The sequence below is a fragment of the Cebus imitator genome, unplaced genomic scaffold, assembly GCF_001604975.1.
Source record: "Cebus imitator isolate Cc_AM_T3 unplaced genomic scaffold, Cebus_imitator-1.0 Scaffold517, whole genome shotgun sequence".
NCBI lineage: Eukaryota > Metazoa > Chordata > Mammalia > Primates > Cebidae > Cebus > Cebus imitator.
Window position 1 is genome coordinate 109,468 of NW_016107832.1, and position 22,121 is coordinate 131,588.

The 22,121-nt window shown below is 37.6% G+C and overlaps 1 protein-coding gene across 1 annotated transcript in view; it reads right to left on the minus strand.

Annotated features, from left to right (window-relative positions):
• Positions 1–14,725: 14,725 nt before the first annotated feature.
• MMGT1 (membrane magnesium transporter 1) overlaps positions 14,726–22,121 on the minus strand; it is a 12,820-nt gene continuing 5,424 nt past the window's right edge. Inside the window, exons 4-5 of the mRNA XM_017514152.2 lie at positions 21,328–21,431; positions 14,726–19,156 (exon numbers count right to left, since the gene is read on the minus strand). Coding sequence (XP_017369641.1) covers positions 18,997–19,156; positions 21,328–21,431 — 264 coding nt within the window. The 3' untranslated portion in view covers positions 14,726–18,996. The remainder of the gene's footprint in view (positions 19,157–21,327; positions 21,432–22,121) is intronic.

The following is a 22,121-nucleotide window of genomic DNA, read 5'->3' on the forward strand; positions in this document are numbered from 1 at the left end:
TGTGTTTCTATGCACTAAACAAGCCAAAAGACAAATTAAAAACATGATTCCATTTATAATAGCAACAAAAGAATAAAATACTTAGGAATAAACCTAATCGAGAAGGTGAGAGATTTGTACACTGAAAACTACGAAACATTGATGAATGAAAGAAATGTAAAAAGGCACACATAAATGGAAAGACCCCCCATGTTTGTTTATGGATTGAAAGACTTAATATTGTTAAGGTATTATACTATTACACAACCCAAAGAGATCTGCAGATTTAATGCAATGCATATCAAAATCCCAATGTCAGTTTTTTGCAGAAATAGGAAAAAAAATCCTAAAATTTATATGGAATCTTAAGGGACCCATATAGCCAAAACAATTTAGAAACAGAAAAAGTTAGAAGACTCACATTTCCTTATTTCAAAATATAATACAAAGCTATAGTTATTAAAACATTGTGACACTAGCATATAGACAGACAAATAGACCAATGGAACAGAATAAGAGCACAGAAAAAAAAAAAACCCTGGCATATGTGGTCAAATGATCTTTGACAAGAGTGCCAAGACCACTCAATAGGGAAAGGACATTGTCTTCAACAAATTATCTTGGGAAAACTGGATATTTGCATGTGAAAGAATGAAGCTGGACCTTACACCATATCTAAAAATTATACAAAAATCAACTCAAAATAAATAAAAGACCTAAATGTAAGATCTACAACCACAAAACTCCCAGAAGAAAACATAGAGGATAGGAACACTTTTACACTGTTGGTGGAAGTGTAAATTAGTGCAATCATTGTGGAAGACAGTGTGTCGATTCCTCAAAGACCTAGAAATAGAAATACTATTTGACCAGTAATCCCATTACTGGGTATATACCCAAAGAATTATAAATTGTTCTATTATCAAGACATATGCACATGTATGCTCATTGCAGCACTGTTTACAAGAGCAAAGACTTGGAACCAACCCAAAAGTCCGTCAACGATAGACTGGATAAGGAAAATGTGGCACATATACACCATGGAATACTATGCAGCCATAAAAAACTATGAGTTCGTGTCCTTCATAGGGGCATGGATGAATCTGGAAACCTTCATTCTCAGCAAACTGACACAAGAACAGAAAACCAAACACCACATGTTCTCACTCACAGACGGGTGTTGAACAATGAGAAAATGTGGACACAGAGAGGGGAGAATCACACACTGTGGACAGTTGGGGGGGACTAGAGGAGGGGCAGCGGGGATGGGGAGGGATAATGTGGGGAGAAATACCAGATATAAGTGATGGGGGGGATGAAGGCAGCAAACCACCTTGCCACGTATGTACCTATGCAACAATCCTGCATGATCTGCACATGTACCCCAGAATCTAAAGTACAATTTAAAAAAAAGGAAAAAGAAAAAAAAAAGAAAGAAACATAGAGGAATAGTTTCATGATATTGTACTTGGCAATGATTTCTTGAATACAACACCAAAAGCAAAAATAGACACATGGGACTACATAAACTTTTGTGCATCAAAGAACACAGAGTGAAAAGGCAACCTATGAAATGGGAGAAAATATTGGCACATTGTTTATCTGTTAAGGGGTTAATATCCTGAATATGTAAAGAACTCCTTAGCCAGGCACGGTGTTGCAAAACTGTAATCCTAGCTACTCAGGAGGCTCAGGCAGGAGAATCGCTTGAACCCGGGAGGTGGAAGTTGCAACAAGCCAAGATCTCGCCACTGCAACTCAACAATAATAATAAAATAAAATAACTAAAGTTAAAAATAAGGAAAGTTTGGCATGTTCTGGGGTAGCACAAACATTGAACAAATGACTTGAATAAACATAACTGCATATCTCCAAAGATGATATATAAATGGTTAACAAGTATATGAAAAGATACTCAACATGAATAATCATCAAAGAAATGCAAATCAAAACCACAATGAAAACCTCTCACCCATTAGCATGGCTATAACAAGTGTTGGTAAGAATGTGGAAAAATTAGAACCGTTCTGCACTGTGGATAGAATTGATGCAGTGGCTATATAAAATAGTATGAAGGCTCCTCAAAAAATGAAAGAAAACTACCATATGATCCAGCCATCCCACTTAGATATATATCCAAAGGAATTGAAACTGGATCTCAAAGAAATATTTGCATACCCATGTTCATAGCAGCATTGTTCACGATAACCAAGAGGTGGAAGCATCCCAAAGGTCCATCAAGAGACAAATGGATAAACAAAATGCAGTATATACATAGAGAATCTTATTCAGCCTTAAAAGGGAAGGAAATCCTCTCACAAGCTATGACATGGATGAACTTTGAGGACATTTCCTAAGGGAAATGAGTCAGTTACAAAAAGATGAATATTATATGATTCCACTTATATAATGAGGTATATAAACTAGTTTAATTCTTTTTTGTGTGTGTGAGACAGAGTCTCGCACTGTCGCCCAGGCTGGAGTGCAGTGGCGCAATCTCGGCTCACCGCAACCTCTGCCTCCCGAGTTCAAGCGATTCTTGTACCTCAGACACCTGAGTAGCTGGGATCACAGGCACCTGCCACCACCTGGTCACTATTTTTTGTATTTTCGGTAGAGACAGCGTTTTACCATGTTGGTCAAGCTGGTCTTGAACTACTGACCTCATGCAATCTGCCCACCTCAGCCTCCGAAAGTTCTGGGATTTAAAGGCATGAGCCACTGCACCCAGCCTAAATTCGTTAAATTCAGAGACAGAAAGTAGAACAGTGGTTGCTAGGGATTAGGGGAGGGGGAAATGTTTTGTTGTTGTTTTGTTTTGTTTTTGTTTTTTAATGGATAGAGTTTTCAATTTGCAATCAGCCCATATTTGCTGAGACTAGTTAACTCATTAAATAGATAATTCAACTAATTGGGTAAAATACCATCTCCTTCCATGTTCATAACCTCTGATGGAGCAAATTTTGACAAGGTGCCATCAGGTGGAGTTTGACCACTTCCATCTTCTCATGGACGTCGCAAATGACAGAAGCATCTGGAAGCCAAATTAAATGGTAGAGCTGCAAGGCAGGTGCATTTCATCACCCCCATAGGGATATCATTGTACTCTGCAGTTTCTAGGAAATTACTATTTCATAAAGTAAAATGATAAACCAGACGCAAATCTCAGACCTGAAAAACTGAGCTCAGAAAAGGTAATACACAAAACTATCTCTTAATTTCTTGGCACTGTCAATACGTACAGAAATCGAGTTAAACTATACAACTATAAGCATTCATAAATCCCTGATATGGAGTCTCGCTCTGTTGCCCAGGCTGGAGTGCACTGGTGCGATCTCAGCTCACTGTGACCTCCGCTTCCCTGGTTCAAGCGATTCTCCTGCCTCAGGCTCTCAGGTAGCTGGGATTACAGGCGCACACTACCACATCCGGCTAATTTTTGTATTTTTTTAGTAGACAGTGTTTCACCATGTTGGCCAGGCTGGTCTTGAAATCCTGACCTCGTGATCCATCTGCCTTGGCCTCCCAAAGTGCTGGGATTACAGGCATGAGCCACCCTGCCTGGCCGGTGCTCTTATTTATTTATTTATTTTTTTTTAGATAGGGTCTTGCTCTGTTGCCCAGGCTAGAGTGCAGTAGCATGGTCATGGCTCACTGCAGCCTTAACCTTCTGTGCTCAAGCAATCCTCATGCCTCAGCCTCCCTAGTAGCTGGGACTACAGGCATGTGCCACCACCCCCAGCTAATTTTTCTATTTTTGTAGAGATGGGGTTTTACCACGTTGCTCAGGCTGGTCTTAAACTCCTGGGCTCAAGTAAGCCTCCCACCTCGACCTCCCAAAGTGCTGAGATTACAGGCATGAATCACCACACCCAGCCAAGATACTCTTCATTTAATGTCGCCTTTTTGCCTTTTACAAGTTGATGAGCTGAAAGTCTCACATGATGTCATGATTTATGAAATTTGCATATAATTTTGCGTGCTTTTCTGAAGTGGAAGCCAGACAGCTTGGGTACACCTTGACCTGCCTCCTCTCTACATCAAATATATTCTGAGAAAATAGAGGTGGCCATTAGTGCTGAAAGTTTGATGTGCACTCCATCACCAAAAATCCCTTTTAGTGTATGATCTTCCTCATCCTTTTCTGTGTCAGAAAAGTTACTTTTTTTCACTCCAGGTCTGACACCTCTTTCATTTATTCATCATCTGTGGCAGGCAGCATGCTGGGAGCTGGTGATCATCAGCAGCAAGCAGCCCAGAGAGCAATGTTCCCTGCCCTTGTGGAGCTCACATCTTCACGGGACAGTCAGACAGTTTGTGCACAATGAGTAAATGAAACAAACAGCATTGGGCTAGTGTTGGGGAAGCCGTCCACAGGCCTGTGGGAGACAGGAGCAGAGGGAGCCCCAGGAGCTGCCACTGGTTGGGCAGGGCCTGCTGAGAAGGTGCCCTTGGGCAGGGCTTGGAAGAAAAAGCAGAGCTGCCTGTGCAGAGGCAGGAAGAGTTTCAGGCTGCGGTGAAGCCAAGGGTAGGGGATGGAGTGGGGTTGCACTGGGCACTACGAGGTGAAGGACAGAGGCAGAGAGTCAGGAGGAGATGGATGAGACCCACTTTAGGAGAGGGTGACAGACGGCAGGGCATGAAAACCAGAGCCGGGAGTTCAGGATCTGTTCTGAGTACTTAGGAGAGTTGAGGACAGGTTTTCAGGAGGCGCACGGCATGATGTGATTTACATGCCAACATGACGACCTGGCTGCAAGGTTAGAGAGTATATGTTGATGGGGACAAGAATGAGAAACATGGAGATAGCCTAGTCACTCAGTGATTGATCATAGCAGAGTCAACTAGAGAGGTGGAGAGAAATGGTGATGTTTGGGAATTATATTAGACATAAAGTTGCCTGGAGTTGCTAAGAGATTGAATGTAAGAGAAGAATAAAAGAGAAATCACAGTGATTGTAAGGTGTTTTGTTTGTTTGTTTGTTTTTGGGTAAATAGTAGGGCCAGGAGTGTTTAGGAGCCATCATACAACTTGTAAAAGCAGATTGTGCCCAACTCTTCTGGACTCAGTGTTCAGTGACCGCATGATAGCTCAATGCTAGCCATGTCAGGATTAATTTACACAACATAGTAATCTGCAAAGACTGCAAACCAGGGCTTCTCTACCCTACCACCCTACACATACCTGTGGACAGGGGATTGTTACAGTTTTACCAGTACATTACTGTATGATGTCATTAACTGAGTTGGCAAGTGGTGTAGGTAGAGAAGGTTTGTTGGGAGAGACAGTTCAGGAGTTCAGTTTAAACACATGGAATGACCCGGGCACAGTGGCTCATGCCTGTAATCCAGCACTTTGGGACGCTGAGGAGGGTGGATCACGAGGTCAGGGGTTTGAGACCAGCCTGACCAACATGGTGAAACCCAGTCTCTACTTAAAAATACAAAAATTAGCCAAGCGTGGTGGCATGCACCTGTAATCCCAGCTACTTGGGGGGCTGAGGCAGGAGAATTGCTTGAACCCAGGAGGCAGAGGCTGCAGTGAGCCGAGAGCATGCCATTGCACTCCAGCCTGGGTGACAGTGCGAGACTCTGTCTAAAAAAAAAAAAAAAAAAAAGGAATGAAATGGGTTGAATTTTAAATGCTTCTTGGACAAGCAAGTGGAGATGCCATGTATGCATTTGAATTTGAGTTTGGAGAATGAAATTGGACCCTGATCTGTCAACATATACAAAAATAAACTCAACGTGGATTAAAGATTTAAATATAAGACCTGAAAGTTTAAAATTCTTACAAGAAGACATAAAGGAAAAGCTTCTTACCATTGTTCCAAGCAATACTTTTTTGGATAAGACCCCAAAAGCACAGACAACAAAAGCAAATAAGTTCTGGAAACCTGTTGTATATATGGTGACTATAGTTAATAACATTGGATTGTATACTTGAAAGTTGCTAAGAGAGTATACTTTAAATGTTCTTACCACACAAAATAAATATAGGAGATGATGGATACATTAATTTGCTTGATTTAGTGATTTAACAATGTATACATATATCAAAACATCATGTTGTACACAGTAAAAGTATACAAGTTTTATTTGTCAATTATACCTTAATAAAGCTGGAAAAAAATAAATGTAGAAAAAACATGCAATGAAATGCAATAATTATTAATGGGGACAAAATTAAAAGCATTGTTAAGAAGTGAATCTACCAAAAACCTACAGTGTGCATTACTTCTAGTGATTAAAAATTAAAAATATTCTTTGTAAAATCAAGAACAAGACAAGGATGCCAATTAGCGCCACTTCTATTCAACACTGCATTATAAGAATTCCCAGCTTGTATCCTGAGATAAATTATTTGTCTAAACTATCAAAGTAATCTATAGACAAAGCGTTTAACAAGGTGGCTAGATATAAAATCAGAATATAAAAATTAACTGTGCTTCTATATAAGAGTACCAAGAAACTTAGGAAATGTTTTTAAGATAACATTAGCAAAACTATATAATGAATAAGTATATAAAGATATATGTATGTATAAATATATATCATATATATGGAATACATATGGACTATATATATGAAGTATGTGAACGTATATATATAAAATGAATATAAGCAGGTATACCAACCCATATGCAGATAATTATAAAATTTTACTGAAAGACATCAGAGAAAACTTAAAAGGAGGGCTACACTGTGGATAGGAGGACTCAATGTCCATCCCCATTTTCAGTTTAATATATAAATTCAACAAAATGACAATGAAGATCCCAACATGTTTCTTTCATGGAACTTGACAAACTGATTCTGAAATGTATATGGGCTGGCTGTGGTGGCTCACACCTGTAATCCCAGCACTTTGGGAGGCCAAGGTGGGTGGATCACCTGAGGTCAGGAATTTGAAACCAGCCTGGCCAACAGGGTGAAACCCCGTCTCTACTAAAAATACAAAAATTAGCAGGGCATGGCTGTAGTCCCAGCTACTAGGGAGGCTGCCTGTAGTCTCAGCTATTCAGGAGACTGAGGCATGAGAATTGCTTGAAACTGGGAGACAGAGGTTGCAGTGCAGGAGCTGAGATTGCACCACTTCTCTCCAGCCTGGGTGGCAGAGCAAAACTCTGTCTAAATAAATAAATTACTTAAATGTATATGGAAAAGTAAATTCTCAAGACCAGTCAAGATAAACATGAAGAACAAATTAGGGGGACATGACTTGCTGTTTTTAAGACATTATTAAACTTTAATAATAAAGACAGTGTGATATGGATGCAGAGGTACATGGATTGAACAAAAAAATAGAATAGCAGAGACCAGAAAGCATCCTATGCATATGTGGAAATTTGACACATTTCAGAGGTACCATTGAAGATTATTGGAGGAAAGAATAGACCGTGTAGTAGTGGACAGCACTGGGACAACTGGCAATCCAAGTGAAAAATAATGCTGTTGGATTTCTTTCTTACACCACATTTTTTAAAGCAATTTCAAATGTGTGAAAAAAAATTAAGACTTTAGAAGAAATTATAGAAGAATTTCCTTAAGATTTCAAAATAGAAAAATATTTCTTAAAGAGGGCACAAAAAGTGCTAAACATAACAGGTCACTGCAATGGTATTGATAATACTCTCATTTTTACATTTGATGGTATATTAATCCATTCCCCTTTTATTAAGTTTCATCTTATATATATGCATGCTCTGTATATTTAACACATTTGACTACAAAAAGAAAGGCATATAAATTATGGCAAAGCAAAAGGTCAGTACCCTTTTAAAATCATAAAAATAAAATAAGCCTAACTTGTAGCAGAATTCTCCTCCTTCTAGTGAATCTGTGGTTTAGGAGAATTATTAAAGCAGGACTAATAATAAGGGAAATTTAAAAACCAAAATCCTAGCAAGCTGTTATTTTTAATGAATATTTTTTTCATCTGATGAATGCAAGGATGAGATAGTGAACGTTCCTAAAACCCACTGGACTTTCTTTAAGAAGTGTGGTATGCACCAACCCCACAAAGTGACACAGTATAAGAAGGGCAAGGATTCTCTGTATGCCCAGGGAACGTGGCATTATGACAGGAAGCAGAGGGGCAATGGTGAGCAAACTAAGCCGATTTTCTGGAAAAAGGCTAAAACTACAAAGAAGATTATGCTAAGGCTTGAGTGTGTTGAGTCCAACTGCAGATCTAAGAGAATTCTGGCTATTAAAAGATGCAAGCATTTTGAACTGGGAGGAGATAAAAAGAGAAAGGCCAAGTGATCCAGCTCTAAGTGTCATCTTTTCTTTTATGAAGACAATAAAATCTTGAGTTTCTGTTCAAAAAAAAGGGGGGAAAAACATGGTTATTTCAATAGATTCCAAAAATGCATTTGACAACATACAAGATCCATTCCTGAATTTTAAAAATAACAAGGAGTAGGCTACAAGGTTAATACACAAAAGTCGATTACTTTCCTAAATCCCAACAATTGGAATTTGAAATTTAAAGGCAATTTTACTTGCAAGGGCACCAAAGTAATGAAATATGCATAATCCAAAAAAAATATGTACAGGATCTACAGGTGGAAAACTACAATGTCTATATAAATGGAAAGCTGTTCCACGTTCACAAATTGGAAGATGCAATATTATTTTCAGTCCTTTCCAGAGAGATCTACAGATTCAAAGCAGTCAGCATCAAAATCCCAGAAAACGATCTTACAGATATTGACAAACAGAATATAAACCTTCTAAGGAAAGAGGAATGATGCTGAATAGCCAACACAATACTGAAAAATAACAACAAAGCTGGTGTACTCTTAGTACCGAATTTCATGAGACAGTGTAAAGGTACAATGATCAAGACACTGTGAAACTGGCAATAGACACATTGACCAACAGAACAAAGTAGATAGCCCAGAAATAGATCCACACATATGCAGTCAATTGGTTTTTGACAAAGGAACAAAAGCAAAGCAATGAAGAAAGCATAGTCTTCTCAACAAATGTTGCTGGGACAAGTGGATGGCCATATGAAAAAAAATGAACCTAGACACGTATCTTATTTATACCTTTTGCAAAAATTAACTTAAACTGGATTACAGATCTAAATGTAAATGGAAAACTACAAAACATCTGTAAAAAAAATAGGAGAAAATCTAGATGAGCTTAGGTTGGGAAGTGAAATTTTAATTTCAACACCAAAAGCATGATACATGAAAGAGAAACTCGATAAGTTGAACTTTACTACAATGAAAATTTCTGTGTGATAGACACTGTTATAAGAATGAAAAGACAAGCCGCTGACCAGGAGAAAATATTTGCAAAACACACATCTGTAAAGGACTTGTATTCAAAATATACAAAGAAGTCTTACAACTTGCAACTCAACAATTAAGCAAACAACCCAATTTTAAAATGGGCAAAAGACCTGAACAGATATCTCATCACAGCAGAAATACAGATGGCAGATAAGCACATAAGATGCTTAACATAATTTGTTGTTAAAGAACTGCAAAATTAAAACAAAGAAATAGCACTACTCACCTATTAATAGCTAAAATTCAAAAACTGACAATACCAATTGGTGGCAAGGACATGGAGCAACAGGAATTCTTGTTCATTGCTGATAGGAATGCAAAATGGTACAGCCGCTTTTAATGGTAGTTTGGCAACTTTTCAGTTACACAGGGTCTCACTCTGTCACCCAGGCTGGAGTGCAGTGGTGCCAACACGGGTCACTGCTGCCTTGAACTCAAGCAATCCTCCTACTTCAGTCTCCTGAGTAGCTGGGACTACAGACATGCACCACCATTCCTGGCTACTTTTTTTTTAAATTTTATTTTGTGTAGGGACAGGGTTTCACCATATCACCCAGGCTGGTCTTGAACTTCTGGACTCAAATGATCACCCATTTTGACCTTTCAGGGTACTGGAATTACAGGCGTGAGCCATTGCACCCTGCCTGGCAATTTCTTATAAAGCTGAACATAATCTTGTACAACCCAGCAATTCTGCTCCTGGGTATTTACACTCAACCAATTTGAAAAATCATGTCCACACAAAAACCTGCATGTGAATGTCTACAGAGCTTTATTCATAACCAGCAACAACGGGCAGCAACCAAGATGTCCTTCAATAGGTGAATGGATAAAGAAACTGTAGGAACATCCATACAATAAACTATTATTCAGAGTTAAGAAAAAATGAATTGTTCAACTACAGAGAGAAATGGAGGAACCCTGAATGCATATTGCTAAGTGAAAGAAGTCAATCTAAAAAGACTATATACTGCCTGATTCCAACGACATGACATTCTAGAAAAAGCAAAAATGTAGGGACACTAAAAAGATCAGTGTTTACTGATCAAGGAAATAAGAGGACACAAACAGATGGAAAAACATTCCATGCTCATGGTTAGGAAGAATTAATACTGTGAAAATGGCCATACTGCCCAAAGTAATGTATAGATTCAATGTTATCCCCATCAAGCTACCATTGACCTTCTTCACAGAACTGGAAAAAAACCACTTTAAACTTCATATGGAACCAAAAGAGAGCCCGCATAGCCAGGACAATCCTAAGCAAAAAGAACAAAGCTGGAGGCAAAATGCTACCTGACTTCAAACTATATTACAAGGCTACAGTAATCAAACAGCATGGTACTGATACCAAAACAGAGATATAGACCAATGGAACAGAACAGAGGCCTCGGAATCAACACCACACATCTACAACCATCTGATTTTTGACAAACCTCACAAAGACAAGCAATGGGGAAAAGATTCCCTGTTTAATAAATGGTGTTGGGAAAACTGGCTAGCCACATGCAGGAAGCTGAAACTGGACCCATTCCTTACACCTTATACAAAAATTAACTCCAGATGGATTAAAGATTTAAACGTAAGAACTAACACCTTAAAAACCCTAGAAGAATATCTAGGCACCACCATTCAGGACATAGGCACAGGCAAGGACTTCATGACTAAAACACCAAAAGCAATGGCAACAAAAGCCAAAATAGACAAATAGGACCTAATTAAACTTAAGAGCGTCTACACAGCAAAAGAAACAATCATTAGAGTAAATCGGCAACCAACAGAATGGTAATAAATTTTCACAATCTACCCATCAGACAAAGGGCTACTATCCAGAATCTATAAAGAACTAAAGCAGATTCACAAGAAAGAAACAAACAAACCCATTCAAAAGTGGGCAAAGGATATGAAAAGACACTTTTCAAAAGAAGACAAATATGCGGGCCACAAACATATGAAAAAATGCTCATCATCACTGGTCATTGGAGAAATGCAAATCAAAACCACATTGAGATACTATCTCACGCCACATAGAATGGTGATCACTAAAAAATCTGGAGACAACAGATGCTGGAGAGGATGTAGAGAAAAAGGAACACTTTTACACTGTTGGTGGGAGTGTAAATTAGTTCAACCATTATGGAAGACAGTGTGGCGATTCGTCAAGGATCTAGAAATAGAAATTCCATTTGACCCAGCAATCCCATTACTGGGTATATACCCAAAGGATTATAAATCATTCTATCATAAAGACACATGCACACGTATGTTCATTATGGTGCTGTTTACGATAGCAAAGACCTGGAACCAACCCAAATGCCCATCGATGAGAGACTGGACAAAAAAAAATGTGGCACATATACACCATGGAATACTCTGCAGCCATAAAAAACGGTGAGTTCGTGTCCTTTTTACCTAGAAGCTATGATTCTCAGCAAACTGACACAAGAACAGAAAACCAAACACTGCATGTTTTCACTCATAGGCGGGTGATGAACAATGAGCACACTTGGGCACAGGGAAGGGAACAACACTCACAAGGATAGAGGGGAGGGGAGGGGAGGAGAGGGGNGGGGGGGCGCGGCAAAGTGGATGGGGAGGGATAACACTGGGAGAAATGCCTGACCTAGGCAACGGGGCAGGGGGGCAGGGATGGAGACAGCAAACCACTATGGCGTGTATGTACCTATGCAACAATCCTGCAGGATGCAGGACATGCACATGTACCCCAGAGCCCAAATACAATTTAAAAAAAAAGATCAGTGGTTAACAGAGGCTCAGGGGAAGAAGAGGGAGGGATAAATACATGAAGCACAGGGATTCTTATGGCTATGAAACTATTCTATATGATAATACAATTGTGGATACATAACATTATGGATCCATCAAAACTCACTGAACTTCCAAAAACAAAAAGTGATCCTTAATGTATATACATTTTTAAAAACCATTTGGGAGGTCAGAGGAATACCAAAATAGCATATAGAATGTGACAAAACAATCTAAGTTGATTACAAATTTATGAAACAATCTCACTGAAGGAGATGGGGGCAAAGGTGCTGACCTAAGTAACTTTGAAAATGAGTAGAGACTGTGAAATTAATGGCAGCAAAGGAACAACCAACAAAGCTACATAATCACCGTGCTCTAGTTGATAAAGTTGTTTCTTGTGGGGGAATGGGTTAACAATTCTGAAGCCACTTTATATGTATACCGGAATTAAACAATTCAAGTAAGAAGAAGAGAGCAGGTGGTGGGAGTCACGTTTCTCAGTTGGAGTAGAAGTTTACAGATATGCAAAGGAAGATGTTAGAATAATCTATGTGGTAGCAGACTGAACATCAATATGAACTCGTTTCGTTTAATGGAAATACAGATGGTACATATTTACACTTAGGCATAAATGCATAGGTTGGTATGCACACATGTATTTCCTTAATCTGTCTGCTGAAAAGGCCTAGAGGCAATGAAACATCAGTAGCAAAAAGCAAACCTAGTGGCCAGACCTTGGTTTATACCATTCTTCAAGGAACCAGGCTCCTTGGCAAAATGGCTGATTCTAGAACTGGGGAAGGAAATATACAACACAAGCCTGAAACATCTTTGTAGTGCCAGAAAGGAAGTGCTCAAAAGCAAACAAACAACAACAACAAAGAAGAAAACACACAATGACAATGATGGGAATACGTCAAAGGGACACAGGAGTCCAACTGAAAATGCTACCAATGTCTGAAACTGGAACAATTTCAACAAAATATAGTATTAAAGGATAAAGCAAGGTATAAAATGAGTCAAATTCATAAAAATAAGTGAATAAATGGGGGAGAAGAAACATATCTCCCATGCAGAATTCCAATTATGTAGATACTCTATCCTCAAGGAGGTGCAGCATAACATTATCACTCCTTAAGCATGGGCTATGCAGAGTGACTTCCTTTCAAAAAGTACAGTATGGAAAGGGGAAAAAAAGAGTACACTGGGGAAATCTGACAAACACTACCTCAGCCAGGTGATCAAGATTAACATCAATAGAAATAATACATTTATTCTTGATGTGATGAGAATAGCACCTTACCTTAGCGGTCTTCCTCCAAAAACATACACAACTTTATTTCCCTGAAATAAAATTTCAGGGAAAATATCAATATGATTTTAGATTTGGACAAAATGATATGAAAGCTTATTTGAAAAATCATGCAAGAATAACTAGAAAAAAATCCTGAAGAATGAGGTATGGACTAGTTTAATAACCAAAAAATCATCAGACAAATCCCAGTAGAGGAAGATTCTACAAAATACCTGACCAACACTCCTGAAAACTGTCAAGATCATCAAAAACAAGGAGTCTAAGAAACTGTCACAACCAAGAGATGCCAAGACATGACTAAACGTGATGTGGTCCCCTTGATGGAATCCTAGAACACAAAAAGGATACTAGGAAAAACCAACAGAAATCTGAATAAAGTATGGACTTTAGTTAATAAAAATGTACTGATATTGGCTGATTGTGTCAAATGCCTCATGCTAACATATTAATAGGGGAAACTGAGTGTGGGGTATGTGGGAATTCTCTGTACTATCTTCCCATTTTCTCCATAAATCTAAAACAGTTCTAAAAAATATTGTTTAGAAAATACCAGTTTACAAAAATGGTAGACTGTTGAAAAGACCACAGAGACACAATCATCAATGGAATTTGTCAACCTTGATGGGGACAGCTATAAAAGCTATTTGGGGGATACATGGGAAAATATGAATATGAAATATTAGGTGGTTGATCCTTTTTTCACTTGTGAGAATGGAATTGTGGCTAAATGGGAGAATGTCCTTACTCCTATAGGAGGGGCACGCTGACATATTTAGGGATGTCCTGAAGTGTGATGATAAAGTCTGCAACTTAGCTCAAATGAATCAGGAGCGGGGAAAGAAGCACATTTGGAGAGAGCAAAAGCAACAGTGGTAAAATGTTAAAAATGGTGAACCTAAATGAAAAGTATACAGTGTCCATCCTACTATTCCTTCATATTTTCTGTAGACATGAAAATTTTCAAAATAAAATTTCAGCGAAAATATCAGTATGATTTTAGATTTGGACAAAATGATATGAAAGCTTATCTGAAAAAATAAACATGCAAGAATAACTAGAAAAAAATCCTGAAGAAGAATGAGGTATGGACTAGCAATACCCAAGATTAAAATATATAACCATTTAAAATAATTAAAAGACTAGTATTTTTTCAACAGACTACAGAGCCCAGAAGCATATCTGAACAGTATGAATGAGGATGATGGTTTTTCCAATCAGTGTGGAAAGTTAATAAATGGGGTTGGAATACATAGCTATTCAAGGGAGAAAATGTTGAATCCTTTCCTCACTCCTACTACCTAGACAAATTCCAAATGAATCAAAGATTTAAAAGTTGAAAAAAACCTTAAAAGTATTGGAAAAATACATTACATTTATTCTTAAATGCAGAGGCAGCTTTTCTAAGCAAGGCAAAATCTCAGAAGCCGTAAAGACTAAGTTTAACTACATAAATAAAACTTAGGAAAATATTATTAAACATGACAATGGACCAATTTTCTTAGCTTACAGAAAACTCATACAAATCAATAAAAAACATACTACCTAACAGAAAACAGAACATGACTACAGAGTTCACATGAAATATCAGTAACCGATAAACATGAAAATGTGTTCAATCTGCTTCATTAAAATGCAAGATACCATTTATTCACTTTCACATAATCAGACTTCAAAAGTTTAGTACCCAGTATTGGCATGGGTTTGGCAAATAATCTTTGTCATACATTACATGTGGAAGTAAACTGGGCAAAGATTCCTAGAGGACAGTTCGGCAGTAACTACTGAACTGAAAATAAAAAATACCCTCTGATTCAGCAATTCCATTGCTAGGAACCCTGTAGAATATAAACTCATTATATGCACAAGTATATTCATCACAATGTGATTTAATAAAATATTGGAAACAACCTAAAGAGCCTATCAATGTTTGAACGTTTGTAACACATTCAAACATTAGAATACCACACAGTCATTTAAAATAATGAGGTATTTCTATATATACTGACACAGAGTGATCTTATAAAACACAGGTAACAAAAAAAGCAAGGTACAGAAGAATATAGCCTGATTCCATTCATGTGAAATTTTTTTAAGTACATATTTGCTGACAAATAAAAAATTGTTTTACTGTGAGAACGTGCAAGACACTTGAAACTGGTTACTTTTGCAGAGAAATATTAGGGTAGAAGGGAAGGGGCCAAGTTTTTATGCCTTTCTGTACCATCTGATCTTGTTGCCATGTGCGTATATTAGCTTTCTTGCCCCCACTCCCCTAAGAACACTTGATTAGCAGGTTATTTTGAGATATTCCTAGGTAGGTTTGAATATTAGTGGTGTTATTTTTCAAAATACTGTAGATAAGTGCCAAGTTTTGCAATTTAGAATGTCCCCTTGCATTTTCACTAAACTTTATATTTGCTCCCTTGATGCTTTAATCACAATGATTTCCTATTAAGTATAAAGTGACATTTTTAATGGCAGTTTGGCTATATAACAAATTCGTGATAGAATCATTAGACACTGATGCTCAAGAACCCATTTTTATACCCCAAAGGGCATTTGATTTATAAATATCAAGGAGATTATACATTCTTACTATAAAAAACAAAATTGTAGTAAGATTTTACATGCACATTGAATTTAGTAAAACAGCAACACAGTAGAAAAATACAGTCATAAAATTAGCTCTTACATTTTTCTGGGGACAGAAAAGCAGAAGAAATGAGATTTAAAGTCCAAAAAAAACCAAAAAGAACCCAAAAAACACTATCAAAAACGGGTGAGACAATCATTTATTTATTGGACAGGGCAAGGTCATTTAAAGAGAGGAAACATATCCCAAAAACATGTGTTTACCTTGGTGTTACAGGCATTGATGCTCACAACAAACAACATTACTCAAAACATCATGAAAACAGGCCACATACAACCAGGAAGATGCTCTCAAGCCACTGAGAAGCCACAATGCTTAGGAAATAATCATTAGAGAGTTACAGAGCATAATAGTCTCCAAGATTCACTGCTATGCATATTCTGCGGCTGCACAGTATTTGGCTGGTTCCCTGGTTACTGAGTCTTCCTACATTTTAAAGAGCCTTGACTGGTACACACCTCTGAACATTAGTCAAGTGAAGGCTTAACTAGCTCTCATTATCCTATTTTTGAACTATCCTAGGCAATAATTGACTGTCTCATAGTACTGTAAATAAAATTCTGTACTTAATACATTTAGCAATGTTACAATGCCTCCAAATCACCTTTAAGTCCTATGGTACATACTTGAAAAAGACAGCAGAAACTCAGTGGTGTAAATGAAAAAAGAAACGGGGAGCTCACCTGGCCCGAGGTATACAAGCTGCTAGCAAAGATAGACACAACTGAAAACTACTTTGTCAATTATTTGCCAAGTGACTTGGCCTGATTTTTAGCACGACTCTTCCTGACTGTGCAGGCAAAGATTTCAACATCCATTCTAGAGACTAGCCACAATACTATACGTAGTAGTAGATCATGAATGCTTCCTTATGAGGAAAAACTATTAGCATAAGAATCACAGAGAAAAACCTGTTAGGTATGTGGCCCTCCTGCCTGAAATCTATTGATTTCTACCACCCACTCCCTTTCACAGCAATAACAGTTCTCAAGATGAGAATTCACTCCATATAGAAAACCACATTTGGGAAGCCAGTTCCAAAAGACCAAATATTGTATAAACTCCATTTATATGAAATCACCAGAATAGGCAAATCTACAGAGAGAGAAATAGGTTAGTGGTTGCCAGGGGCTAGGGGGTGGGCACTGGGAGAAAATGAGAGGTGACTGCTCAAAGGTGCAGTGTTTCTTTTTGGGGTAACAAAATGTTCTCAAACTGACTGTGGTCACAGTTACACAACTTTGTGAATACACTAAAAACCACTGAATTGTACCCTTAAAATGGGTGAATTGTAAGGTATATGAATTTCATCTCAATAATGTTAGAAACATATTAAGAAAGGAAGACAGCCCCCAAAGAGAAGGAAACAAGAGGCTCTTCCAAACCAAATCATACCTGAGGAAACAGTAGCCAAGTCTGATGGAACGAGCTTGTTTCTTGCATGCTGTTTTCAGTTATTATCACTTTAACCCGATTTCACATTTTAATTCGTTTCTAAATTATTTTAGGTTATCAGATATCTAACTTTGTTCCCATTAAAGAGCAGAATCAGTGCTCAACAGACTGGCTTGGCATAACAAACCAAAACTAAACAACAAGAATAAAAACCCAACGAAAAAATAACCTCATGCTTTGGGGCTATGTGTTACTAGTCAGAAGAGAAGAGCTGAGGCTCATTTCTAGTAGAAAAAAAAATGTCTACAAGTACAATGGCATCTTATGACTTGTGCTTAAAGCACATTTCCTTTTAAAACCCGCATACAGTTATTCCCTTTACACCTATACAATTCAACAAAAGCAATGTTCTCTACAAAGAAATGTTGAGCTTCCTACTGCTCTCTAGCTCCAAGAGCTAGCCAATTTCCTTGAAAGTAAAATTACTGTTTCTAAAAATATCAACTCTGTATCCTCATCCTCACTTTCAGCACCATATAGTGAAGATGGAAAACTCGAAGCCTGCTATAAATCAGAAACTACAAAACAATTTCTTAAATGACCGGATTTTTCTCAAAACATTAGTCCAAATATTGAGAATATATTTGGCCCAAATTCCTTTGAAGTCTGTCTTTAGATTAATGGCAAGTTTCCTTTATTTCGCTTATTCACTAGTTTAGTATGAAATAAACAGATTTTAAATCAGTTAAACCGGCTAATGACAATTTTCCTCAATGATTTTTCTTCTACATAGGCAAGATAATGAAATCACAAAAGGTCTTCAACTAGTCTTCAACTACTCTTACACTATATAACCAATTAGGGAAATTTTTACAGACAAAGGAGAACACAAGTAGCTTTACAGCAAGTTGAGCTTGTTAAATATATTTGTTCTGACAAAGAATTTCTGACACACACATTGCCCACTATACACATAACCTCAGAGAAGTTATGAAACAAGACAGCCAATGGTAGAAGGCATATGGGAGCAGGGTGGGGTAAAAGTCACACATAAATTAAAAACTGGCAAGTACTTCTGAAGCACAGCCACTTTTTAGGGGACACAAGAAAAACTGTTAAATCACCATTTTGGTCTCATTAGGGAAGTCCATTTGTTAAGAACTGAAGGCCATTTTACCATTATTTGTGCTGCAAAATGCAGTAGTCACAGAGTATTTCCAAGAGGATTCCAAACATTGTAGTGCAAAAGAAAAGACATCTAAGAAAATAAATAATCACAAAAAACACCAATAGTTTTCAAGGAAATGTGTTCAAAACAGTGGCTTTTACAAAACATGTGGATTTGTTTTAAATGAAAAAAAAATTCCCTATATGAAATACCAAAGACCCATTTCACATATAACTTATACTGCATTAATGATTGAATTAACAGTATATAAACAAGGGACATGATTTTTCCTAAAGTAGGTCTGAAAAATCAATATAAATACTAATGGGGTGGGGAAGGAGTGTTTTATACCCCAAACTCCGATATTTCAGCTCTGTGTCCTGTCCTATTTATCATAATTTGTAAAAATCTTAACGACGCAGCGATTCAAGTTTTCGTAACTTCAATGATGTGTTAGAGGACAATGCATCTTGATTTGAAGAATTTGCTGTATCCGAAGACCGGAACAGTACTCGACCACGATGATTAAATACGTAAAAGGATGGGTGATTTCTTAACGTATCAAATGTCCTTAAAAGAAAAAAAGCATCAATTTTAGATAAACCTTTATAAAACCCTACTTGAAAATATGCAGACTTCTAACAAATCATCAATTTGCTATGGGTTATATTTTTTAACAAGTATTAACACATGAAATCAGACTGTAAATAATATTCATGCTGTATCTCTTTTCCTGTATAAAGAAAGTAAGAAACCTGGAAAAGCAGCATAAAGCTCTCAAATTTCTTCTTTTTTAAAAAAAATAGTGATGGGGTCTCATTCTGTTGCCCAGGCTGGAGTACAGTGGTGCAATCATAGCTCACTGCAACCTCAAACTCCTGGACTCAAGTGACCCTCCTGTCTCAGCCCCCCAAGTGCTGGCACTACAGCTGTGCACCACCACGCATGGCTAATTTTTTTTTTTAATTTTTGTAGAGACAGGGTCTCCCAATGCTGCCCAGGTGGTCTCAGACTCCTGGGCTCAAGCGATTCCCCTATCTCAGCCTCCCAAAGAGCTGAGATTACAGGTGTGAGCCACAATGCCTGCTTCTAATTTGTTTTTTTTTTTTCAGCCATTCCTTCCAGGATGCCTATGAATTACAACACAAATACTAGCTCAACTTTAATCACCCCTGTAAATCAAACAGTAGCCCATGCCGAATAGTCTTTTTAAAAAAGTAGCACATAGATTACAGCTTTGATTATTCTCATTTGGCTCTCATTATTCAAGCCATATGATCATTTCACAGATCTTTTTCCAAGAATCTTTCAAGCACAACAAAAAATTCCTTTTAGCCCTCTGCACCTGCTATTATCCAAACTCACATATTTTTCTACTACCTACCTAATGACATTGTTTTACTTCTTTCTTTCCTGGCCCCTTGCCTGTGATTTTTGGTAGACTCTTTGTAAGAGCAAGCAGTGATGACACTAAAGTATCCTTTCTACCTTTCCAGTGAGAGATAAAAGAGTACACAAACACCTTGGTGTATGGCCTTTCTGGTTTTTGTTTTTCAATATTATTTTCCTGGAAATGATAGAAGAACTCTTCCTTTGATACAAACACAAATCTCAGTCAGTCCACCTAAACATCCAAGCATACTCCCATACAAAAAAGGAGGCCTAATATCTAACTCTTCAAAATGTACATATTGGGCGAGGCACCATGGCTCACACCTGTAATCCCAGAGTTTTGGGAAGCCCAGTAGGGTGGATCACTTGAGGTCAGAAGTTTGAGACCATCCTGGCCAACATGGTGAAACCCCATCTCTACTAAAAATACAGAAGTTAGCCAGGTATGCTGGCGGGTGCCTTTAATCCCAGCTACCCAGGAGGCTGAGGCAGGAGAATCGCTTGAACTTTGGAGGCGGAGGTTGCAGTGAGGCAAAATCATACCACTGCACTCCAGCCTGGTTGTTAGAGACCCTGTGTCAAAAAATAAATAAAATGTACAGAATGAACTAAAGGTAAAAGAGGGGTATGAGTTTCCTGTAACACATAAGTGTTTTCTCTAAGGAAATATTGTGAAGGGGTATCATGTCCAGGATAAAGAAGGTGGGTGAAGTCCAGAGATGGAACTGAACAAAGCTAAAGGATGATTTTAGGAAAGTAAAAATATGAAAAAGAAAAGCAAACACAGCTCATGAAAATAGTTTAGAAGTAGTCCAAGAGAAAAAAAGAAAGCAGAATAACAAATATACTTTTCATCCAGTAGTAGAAAAGGGCCTGGGAGCAGAGCTTATCTCATAGACTAGGTTCAAGTGAGAGAAGAAACCAAAAACCACTTATTCTTCCAAAGACTAACCCGGGACAAGAGGATAGAAAGAGGATGGTAGGAAGAGAGGGATGGAGGAAGAGAAAAGGGAAAAGGTGGGGAAGGAAGGAAAGGAAGGAGGAAGGTTAACAATTCGGAGGCATTATTTTTCTATAAATCTATTTTCATCCATCTGTCCATCCAACCAACCAATAATTTTAAGCAACATAATTTTTTATTCTACGGTGAATAATCTGGCATTCATGTTCCATTTTTCTTATAATATCAAATGCCACCTTAACGTTTTTACCTCATTATTCATACAAACTGTGTAATCAAAATGCAGAAACAAAACCAACTTTTATGTACCAGAAAATGTACACTTTAAATTATGTGAATACAGCAAACCTCTATGAAATTCAGTATCTATGAAAGGGGAAAGACTTACTTATTTTTCAGTTCTGAAGTAGCATCCATGTCTTTAAACTCCCCTGCAATATGAACTATGCCGTAACAGGTAACTGCAAAGGCCAGAAGTGTCTGAAGAACTATCTGTGAGTATAAAGATTGAGATTACTAAATAACACAAATATTATTATAAACATTTACAATTTTCTCTCCATCTCTTTATCGCCTCTAACAGGTAGTCCTCTCAGGGCCACTATCAGGGAGACAACGCTTGCTTGAAATGACTGCGATTCAGATGCAATACAATCTAAAAATTCTGTGACTTGGCTGCAAAAATACTTCTGATGCTTCAATAAATAAACCTAGCGACATGTTCAAATAAGCAAAATCACTGAGTACCACCGAATGGTACTAAGCCACTTAGAACTCAATTATCAAATATTACCTGCTTCCAAGAGCAACAAAGAATTTTTAAGGTATTATTGTTAAATACCATAGAGTACAGAAAGCATATGTGCATAGTATAAAGCAATTAAAAGACCACGTACCCACCAGCCAGCTGAATAGAACATTCCTAGTACCTTTCAAGTCCCATGTCCCTCTCGGACTGTATCCTTCACCATCCCTCTCAAAGTTAACTATTGTCCTGAATTGCATATTACTGTTTCTTGCTTTTCTTGATAATTTTACCAGCTATTAAATATATACGAATCTCTAAAACATATATTCATTACTTTTGCCCATACCGAACTTTATTTAAATGAACTCGAATGTATTCTTTTGTGTCTAGCTTTCCTCACTCAACATTACGTTTGTGAGATTCATCCATGGTGT